The following is a 10,154-nucleotide window of genomic DNA, read 5'->3' on the forward strand; positions in this document are numbered from 1 at the left end:
TTTAGGGCTAGATTCTAAAAAATTTGCATTAAAACTGACGAGCCGCTATCGCAGCTGTTATAATAGCAATTTTAAAAAAGCGAGTCATTCTCCCCCAAATGCTCATGCAAATGAGGTTGGCAGAGAGTAGCAAAGATTTGCTAAATTTGCATGTGCCCATCGTTGGTGATGGCAATGGGCACATGTGCAGAATAAATGCAACCCCCCTCCCCCCAAAAAAAACACCAAACCTCAGCAAATTGAGCCGCCGAAGTTAAGCAACTCTTCACCCGACAGCAGGAGAGATGCCCACTCTCTCCCATCGCCAAACAACAGCCTCCTCGGCAGTGGAAGAGATGCCCACTCTCTTCCGCCTCCACGCAACCCCCCACTATGCCTCTGACCCCCGCCCTCTATCCTTTACCTTTCTTAAGATGGTTGGCCAGAGGGATGCCTACTCCCTCCAGCCAGCAGGCTCACCTCTTCAAAATGGTGGACCTTCCCCTCCCAAGTGCATCCTTGGATGCACCAGGGAGGGGACTGAGGCTCTGATTGGTCCAGGTTGTTTAAGGCTCCCATTGGCCCCTCCCCAGATGCGCCGGGAAGGGGCCTAAGGCTCTGATTGGCCCAGGTTGTTTAAAGCCCCTCCTATGGGTAGGGCCTTAGGTGTCTTGGCCATTTTGAGCCTTGGTCTTCTCCCCGGTGTATCTGGGGAGGGGCCTAAGGCTCTAATGGGCCCTTCCCATAGGAGGATGCACCGGGAAAGGGAGGGCTCGCCCTTTTAAAGAGGCAGGCCAGCTGACCAATGGAAGTAGGCATCCCTCTGACCAGCCATCTAAGTAAGATAAGGGGGACAGGGCGGGGGTCATCGGAGGCATAGGGGGGAGGTTAAGTGGCTGTGGGAGAGAGTGGGCATCACTTGGTAGTGGGTGGGGGAGCATTGATTGACAATGGGAGGTGGTGGGCATCTCTCCTGCTGCCGAGGACGGTGTAGTGGGGCAGTTATTAATGTTGGATAATTGTGCAACCCAGCAGCAGAGAGTAGGCATCTCTCCTGCCTATCTTCAGTTTGTGTTTTTTTAAAATTATTATTAAAATTATTTTTTTTTTTGGGCGTGGGGGTTGTGAGCTGTCAAACCTGTCAGTGCCTGAGCCAATCAGTGCTCAGGCACTGATAAGAAAGTAAGACAATGACAGCTCAGATTTGTCAGTAAATTTTGGCTGCAAATGTGGCACAACATACATAACATAACATAACTTTATTTTTCTATACCGTCTTAATCAAAAGAATTCTAGGCAGTTTCCACAAAAGAGAAAAAACTGGACAATCAGTGAAATACAAAATAGTAAAAAATGAATACAACCTATTGTATTAAAAAGACATTAAAAATTTAACATTAATGGAATAAAATTAATTATGTTAAAAATGAAATCACAGATTAAGAGATAAATTTATCAAATAATATTGTCTTGATTTCTTTTCTAAAAGCGCCATAGGACAGCATGGCTCCACTGAGATTAGAATCACTTAAGAGTGATCATTTTACTTTTAACAGGTTTTATTGATGACAACACAAAAGTACAACCGGAAACAGAATACAAGCCATCACATGTCATCCATTTTCCAATATCTTGCATAAACTCCCTACCCCCTCTCACTTAACAGTGAACAATGTTATAGGTGATTGTGTAAATGTACATCAAAACAGAAAATATTAAAACATGCATATTCCAATATTTACTTACTCCTCCCTTAATGTGCTATCTGCTGCCTTGCAAACAATTTAATCGATGAACATGCAAACAGTACAACCTGAAAGATCAATATAATGTACAGAAGCTACACATAGAAAACAAATCATGGATCTATAATATGATCATGGCAAGATAATTATCATCTGGTGTAACCAAAACAATTGGAACATCTATCCCATCACCCTTCCCTGAGATGAGACCCCTATGTAAATAAAAGATGTAGCGTTACAAAGCCCTGGGGGAGTGATCATTTTAATATTAATGACCTTGTACTACCTTTGTATGGCAGTATCGGAGACTGCGAGAAAACTCAGTAAAGACCTCAGTAAACCGTTTGGATAATCCACTGCTAAAATACTTGAATGATAAACCAGCTGGAATTAGTTTAGTGAGCACATTAAAGGCAGATTTTAGTTTTGAGAATCTGCCTCTTAGTGATCTCATCTTTAGCAAAGGTAGCCACCCACCTGTTTAATTATAGAAATGTTTCAAGGACATGACTAGGCATATTCAATATACAACACATGCTATACTATTCACAAAAAGAAAAATGCATTACAGGTGATTGAAAAAGTTTTTTAAAGCATTTTTTAAAATTTCCATCCTCATATTATGAAAAATATGAAAGGTTAGTGTTTAATGGGGTGATCGCTTCTAGTGGCCACTGATTTTTTGATGCTAGACTAATTCTACTTTACACTGTTGGATCTGACTGTGCCCAAGTGATGCTAAATAGTTTGAAACTTATTTTAGAGTGTTCCTTAATATGAACCTTTTGAATAGCTTTTTATTCCCAAGTTCTTTCAGTAACTCTGTGTTCAACATATTTAGCCTTTGTTTCAAATTTATTTCAAACAGAACTAGTAACTTAATTCTTCATATAGGAGTATTCAAATCAACTTGGCACAGATAAGCTCTGTTTAACTTATTAAGGGTCTTGTTAAAGCAATTTTTGGAACCAGATCTAGTTTGGGTTTTCGATGAAGACGTATACAATCGAGCATTTTTTTTATTTATTATTATTAACTACTTTTTGAGTACTGCTATAATTATTCTTTCATATTGAAAGTATAGAACAGTGAAACAAACTCCTGCTTTAATGCAGAATATAGAAAATGTACAAGGATGTGAAGCCTTTTAAAAGGCATTATTAAGTGGCACATAATATCTGCAGAAAACTAATATGGTTTGAGTATGCTTAGCCATATTTTTTAATCATTTACTTTGACAGTTGCTTCATAAAAAGTATGTTTCTGTAACTCATGTTAGGGACTGAAGTACAAGGTAGGACTTGTACCACTTAGCCATTTTATGTATGTAGCATATGTGCCTGGTTTGAATTTAGCAATTCACTAGTATTCACAGACTCCTAGGAAAGGGGAAAGTGCCCGATCATTCTGAACTCAGTGATGTGCATGGGCTGCCTAAGTGTAATCTTTTGACCAGGTCCATGCCAAAAAGACTTAACCATTATGACTGGACTAGCCTGTAAGAGGATAGTAGAGGTGAAAGGTGGGAACTGGTTCTGATGGAACTAGAAGCTCATAGAATCAGGAGAAAGCTATAGGGTTCAGGAGGAAAGCTCATTCGTTTGCATATCAAAATGTAATAGCATGGTTGACCGGAATTATTGTATTTCAACAACATCCTGTACTTTATTTTCTTATATTTTTGTAAAATGCATATCTTTCTTCCTAAATACCCAGTTTGCCACTGACTGTTTCTCTTGGTGCCTATAGCCTCAGTCCTTCCACAAATGGTGATGGTTCTTTTGCTCTCTCTCACTGGAAGTCAGTGAATGTTGACCAGAAACTGCAGGTAGTATGGGAGTAGTGGAACTGAAAAAAAAGGAGAAAATATGGAACTCTATGCATTTTGCTGCCAGGTATGGACTTTAGTAGCATGGGAGAATACCTAAAGATAGAACTGATTGGATGGGAAGACATAAGAGAAGTGGAAAAATAGTGGTTCAAGTTGAAAGGTGCAGTAAAAAGAGCTACTGACCTTTATGTGAAGAAAATAAATAAAAATAAGAGAAAAAGGAAACCGATATGGTTCTCCAAACTAGTGGTAGAAAAAATAAAGACAAAGGAATTGGCATTCATGAGATATAAAAAAAACTCAAGAAGAGGAGTACAGAAAGGAACATCAGATGAAACTGAAAGAAGTCAAGAGAGGTACGTCTGGCGAAAGTGGAAGAGCAAATGGCTATAAATATAAAAAAGGGAGACACAAATATTTTCAGGTATATTAGTTAATGGAGAAAGACAAAAAATGGAATTACAAGACTGAAAGAAGGTATAAACCGTTATGTGGAGAGTGATGAGGACAAAGTAAATGTGCGAAACAAATACTTCTGTTAAGTATTCAAAGAAGAAAAACATGGAGAAGGACCACAATTAGGTTACACCTGAGAATGGAATGGCTATGCATCGTTCACAGAAGAAAGTGTTTATGAACAATGTGAAAAACTGAAAGTGGATAAAGCTATGAGACTGGATATTGAGGGAGCTCCAAAAGATTCTGGTGAGTCCTGTTAAAGATTTGTTCAATAAATCTTTACAGACAGGACTGGAGAAGAGCGGGTGTAGTCCCTCTTCACAAAAGTGGTTGCAGAGATGAAGCGGCAAACTGCAGGCCAGTAAGCCTCACTTCAGTTAGTGGAAAAATAATGGAAATGTTGCTGAAGGATAGTGAAATACTTAGAATCTAATGGATTACAAGATGCGAGACAACATGGGTTTACTAAAGGTAAATCATGCCAAACAAATCTGATTGAATTCTTTGATTGGGTGACTAGAGAATTGGATCAACGTGCACTAGATGTTATTTACTTAGATTTCAGCAAAGCCTTTGATGCGATTCCTTATAGGAGGCTCCATGGGCTGAAGTTAGGCCCCAAAGTGGTGAACTGGATTAGAAGCTGGTTGATGGACAGACACCAGAGGGCGGTAGTTAATGGAATTCACTCAGAGGAGGGAAAGGTGAGTAGTGGAGTGCCTCGGGGACCGATTCTGTTCAATATGTTTGTGAGTGATATTGCTAAAAGGTTAGAAGGTAAGGTTATCCTTTTTGCGTATGATACCAAGATTTGTAACAACGGACACCCCAGAGGAAGTGGAAAACATGAAAAAAGATCTGCAAAACTTAGAAGAATGGTCTAATGTCTGGCAACTAAAATTCAATGTGAAGTGCAGAGTGATGCATTTGGGGGGTAGAAATCCGAGGGAATCATATGGGCTGATAAACCCTGACTGAGAGAGGGACCTTGGGGTGATTGTGTTTGATGATCTAAAGGCAACAATGTGATAAGGCGATGGCTGTAGCCAGAAGGATGCTAGGCTGTATAGACAGGAATAACCAGCAGAAGAAGGGAGGTGTTCCCCTGGTGAGGCAGCAAATGGAGTATTGTGTTCAGTTTTGGAGGCCATATCTGGTGAAGGATATAATATAAAAAGACTTAAAGCAGTCCAGAGGAAGGCAAAGAAAATGGTAAGGGGTTTGACCAAAAGAAGTATGAGAACAGACTGGAAGACCTAAATATGTATACTCTGGAGGAGGGATGGGGAGATATGATGCAGAAGTTTAAATACTTGAAAGGTATTAATATAGAACCAAATCTTTTCCAAAGAAGAGAAAAATGGTATAACTAGAGGACATAATTTGATGTTGCAGGGAGGAAGATGCAGAGAGGGTGATAGATACCTGGAATGTCCTCCCGAGGGAAGTGGTTGATATGAAAGCGGTGATGGAATTCAAAAAGCATGGGATAAACATAGAAAATCTTTAATTAGAAAATGAAGGATGTAAATTAAATAACTAAGGCCAGTACTGGACAGACTTGTACAGTCTGTGTCCCATATGTGATGTATGATCGGCTGGGGAGGGCATAAGTAGGAACTCCACTAACTTGGAACATGAGGATGTTATTGGCCAGACTTTATGGTAGATATCCTGCAAACAGGATGGTAGAATAGGCTGGAGTGAGCTTGGACGGCAACTTCAGCATTTGAAACCTAGGACAATACCAGGTGGACTTTACTGTCTATGCCCAGAAATATCAAAGAAGGGACAAGTTAAATTTAATCATGTATTTTTAATGGGTATAACTAATGGGCAGGCTGGATGGACTGTTCAGGTCTGCTGTCATTTACTATGTAAAACGTGTCTCACTGTTCCTATCTTAAGATGACTGGCAAAAAGACATTCACTAGTCACCTAGTGTGTGTTGAGGAGCCTCAGGAGACATATATTACAAACTGGACATGTTTTCTTTCAGATGCATTTGCAATGTAGCGTTCAACACTGTACTGTTAACTCAGCTTCCATAATAAACATCTCCATTTCAGATCAAGGTACAGCAAGATGTATTTTGTACATTTCAGGCAGCTACTTAAACCTGGGTCTTCGTTAAACATTTAATACAAAGTGAGCTGAGAATGTGCATTTCTACAAATAGCCTGGACCTCAAGTTCTGTGACTTTTTTATTTTTGGGGGGTACTGTTTGAGTGTGATGGTAGCAAGCTTTATTTCTTCCGTGTCTTGTTTTTTTTTCTGTGACTTGGTCATAACAAATATGTTCTCACAGCAGTAATAAAACCATAAATAATGTTGTTGAATTCAGTTTCAAGCCTTTGAAAGCACAGTATAAATTGTCTTTTGCCAGAATCGGTTGGCACTGAGCTTCTTCATGCCTTTATTTTTTGTTTCTAATAGAACACTTGTTAGATTGTTTCGGGGGAAGGTGTCTGTTAGTAACCCACAACTAGATGAGCCCAAAGGAACAGCTCTGCTGTGTCTTACTGCTGAAAGACTTCAGCTGTGAACTTGGTCTATATTACTGCCTTTTACTTGACTCTTGGGTATCCTTTGCCTTTAACTAAGTAACAAATAATGACCCAAATATATTTTTTGTTGGCGACAGAACATATAATCTGCATAGTGAGAGATTTTTATTGATTTGCACGGTTCGGCTAAGCTATCAGTATCACTCTTAGCTTCCAGTTTGTGATACACTAGGAAAATTTTTTAAAAATTATTATTGGATATTTTGTAAAGGAGTGACAGAGGGACATAGTTGTTATTTAACGACACTGCTAATAATTTGGAGGCTGATTTGATTTCCTTGCATTCAGACCATGTTTTATCTTATAATTTACACATCCTTTCTGTTGTCCTAACTGTTTCATCCAAGAACCAGTTTACTGTCATGGGGATCACAGAATAGCATACTCCATTTGTACATGAATATATGGAAGCATGAGTCTGGATCATGTATAAGAGGAGTGTGTGGAAGGGAAGAGTCTCACAGTGCATGGTTTGAAAAACAGCAGAACTAGGTCTAATGTACCCACACGGTGCTATTAAACTTGGTGGTGGTGAGCATGATAACACTAAGTTAGTATTTGTAGTTTGCAGACACAACAAAGTCCTAACTTCCCCCCTATTCAGCACATATAGGCACAATCTGTTGAAGTCATTAAAAATAGTTTGGCTTTTTCTAACACTACTGACAAACTAAATGTATTTTATATGTAGGAATGGTAGATTTTAACTTACCTTTGTTAAATAAACTGAAGTAAAATGTTATCAACAATTTTTTTTTTCACATACCAGGAAAGTGTGCCATGTATGTACACAAATGCTGTGGAAGGCTGCAGCCCATTTTCCATAGCAGGAGCAAAGACGATAGCTTCCGTTCGCTATAGTGTTCACCTACAACTCTATCGAGCAGTGGCTAGGCTGTCTATCATATTACTGGTGTAATGACCTTGGCAAAAGGCTGTAGCTCTAGACTTACTACCATTGCAGCTGTTTCACAAAAGGGTTTATATTTCTTTACATATATGGCAGTGCTAGATCAATTTTGTTGTTTCCTTTTATCTTTAGAGAGCAAAACAAAAGACCACAACTAAGATTTTTAGCTGGTATGAGTTTTCCTGCACTTATAGCCTGCCCATCCCTTTATTGTTTGCCAACTAGACCCTTGACAGGAATCAGAGTGAGAGAGCAATAGTTGGAAGCCTAAGGAAACTGAAGTGCCATTTTTCATAGCAGTGGGTCTTAAACCTGTCCTGTGGCCCCCTAGCCAGATAAGGATTTCTTGAAGACCCAATGAATATGTATGAGAGAAATTTACATGCCTACTACCTACTTTATAGGCAAATCTTGCTCATGTATATTCATTAGGGAAATCTTGAAAATCTGACTGGCTGGAGGTCCCCCAGGACAGGTTTAAGAACCACTGCTTCATGTGATGAATAATAGTGTATATGTGATGCAGATATCCCTAAAGAAGAGTTTAATTAAATTAATAGAAGAAATAGCATCTGTAATGCCAGAGTCCTGTACAAAATGCAGGGGCTACAATTGCAAGCCATTTGTGCTGGTAAATTATACTTTATGTGTGTAGATTGGAAAATGCCTTTCCTGTCTGCATTTAAAGTAGGAGCATTGTTATTCAACATTTATCCAAGAAGGGATGATGGAAATAATGTAAGGGAGTATATTTTCAGGTTTGTACACATCCAGGAGTAGCAAAAGGCTACAGGTATGTAGCAACAAGAAGTTTCAAAACTACTACTACTACTACTACTTATATAACGCTGAAAGGATATTTATAGATGGTCCTTGCTCGGAAGAGCTTACATTCTAACTTGGGCAGACAGACATGACTGAGGGTTGGGGGATGCAGAACTCAAGGTGAGAGGAGTTAGGCATCAAAAGCACTTTATAAGAGGTGGGCTTTTAACTGCGTTTTGAACACTGCCTGCGATAAAATCCACCATAGTGAATTTATGCATATATCGTACTTCCTTATTCCAAATCAATACAAAGCTCAAGGGTTAAAAAATACCAATGAGATAGTTTAAAAATTGCCACCCTAACAATTGGATTGTTGATGGTGACTTGTTGAAATCATTTTTTCAGTCCTTTTTATAGGATATGCACACACACACACACACACACATGAGTTTTCCTTGTCTCTTCTTGATTGACTACCGCAAAGCGATCATTGTGTTGGTGTAACTCTCTCCAATTGTGGTTGTCTTTTGTAGTATGAACTCCAGCAACATGTGTCCATCATCCCACAAGACCGTTTCCATGACTTTACCTGCAGATTTTTCTGTCTTGAATTTTTTTAGGGTGGGGGATGACTTGTGCTTCCACTGCATTGACTCCATTTTGGACTTAGGATCTTTGTGATAGACCAAGTCTCATCTCTAGTCACCAAATGATGAAAAAATTCACTTTGTCTTCACAGAGCACCTCCAAGTTCTCCTGACAGCACTGGAGCCTTATGGAAAAGAACTGAAAACAATACTATTCAAGAAATTTGTCAAATGATCTAACCAAACTGTATCGACCCTTCCCAGATCCTGAGGCAAACTATAGATATCAACCTTGTAATTTCCCCAGGAATGTCCAGACTAATTTCTTGTTGTAAACCGCCTAGAATTGAAAGGTATTGGTGGGATAGAAGACACCAATGTAATGTAATATATCAGGTTTCTGCTCAGTTTATTGACTGGGTTAGAGAAGAAAAAACCTGAGTTGTGCTTTCATGTGAATACAGCCCAGTATGTAGGCAGGATGCAGCTTTGTACAAAGAATAATATGGATGCAAAGTGTTTTAAATGTAAAATGGTCAGAAGGTGACAACTTCTAATATCACTTGTCTCCTCTTTGTTTCTATGCTTGAGGTTCTGCTGTTTGCTATCTTTCAGTTTGAGAGTTCTTGACCTTCCCCCCCTCTCCCCTATGTCAGCATTAGCAAATAACTGAGTGGCATATCATATCACAAAAGTCACTACTGGTCAGGAAGGTTATGCAGTGCAAGTTTGGACTGGTGTTTTTCAGACTGGATCACATAAGTTCTTCTCACCCAGCTGTCTAAAAAGACCAACCAGTTTGTTACTAATTGATTTAGGATATTATTTAAAAGCATCTTTATGAGTAACAGCATTTACAGTTGTAGATTATGCCAATCTTAATGTCATTCTAGTAAAGAGGCTATTTACACGCAATAATGCACATGCTGTTTAGCTTTCCTGGAGGCTTGGAAAGGGAGGGGTTAAGGTGGGTCTTTTATGGCCATAGATTCCCTTTCTTACAAGGGGCAGCCTTTGCACCTGCTCTGAAGCACGAATAAGTGTAATGGCTAATGAGGCCATTCTTATTCTCCACTTCCACCCTAAGACCCCTGACTGCATCCCCGGCATTACCATGATCCTTGGAATCTTGTTTTGTTTTTTTTAATTCTTTATTCATTTTACATCTTACAACAAGTGTATCATAAAATAACATTTAAACTTATACAATATCACTTGATTCTCTATCAATTTAACTTAAATCATAATATTTAAACCCTCCCAACCCTACTTGGAATCTAATGTAATTAGAAGCAACCTCCAGTTGC

At 39.1% G+C, this 10,154-nt stretch overlaps 1 protein-coding gene across 2 annotated transcripts in view; it reads left to right on the plus strand.

Moving 5' to 3' along the window:
• The window catches only part of MSANTD3 (Myb/SANT DNA binding domain containing 3), a 132,237-nt gene extending 122,727 nt beyond the window's left edge, over nucleotides 1-9,510 (plus strand). The window contains exon 6 of one of the 2 annotated variants that reach the window (XM_033929627.1): nucleotides 8,794-8,943. In XM_033929627.1, the coding sequence (XP_033785518.1) occupies nucleotides 8,794-8,798 (5 nt within the window). In that variant the 3' untranslated portion in view covers nucleotides 8,799-8,943. Of the gene's footprint in view, nucleotides 1-8,793; nucleotides 8,944-8,999 lie in introns of those variants that run through there. The other variant, XM_033929626.1, reaches the window with a different exon arrangement.
• The last annotated feature ends 644 nt before the right edge of the window (nucleotides 9,511-10,154 follow it).

This window comes from Geotrypetes seraphini, chromosome 2 (genome assembly GCF_902459505.1).
Source record: "Geotrypetes seraphini chromosome 2, aGeoSer1.1, whole genome shotgun sequence".
In the NCBI taxonomy this organism is placed as follows: Eukaryota; Metazoa; Chordata; class Amphibia; order Gymnophiona; family Dermophiidae; genus Geotrypetes; species Geotrypetes seraphini.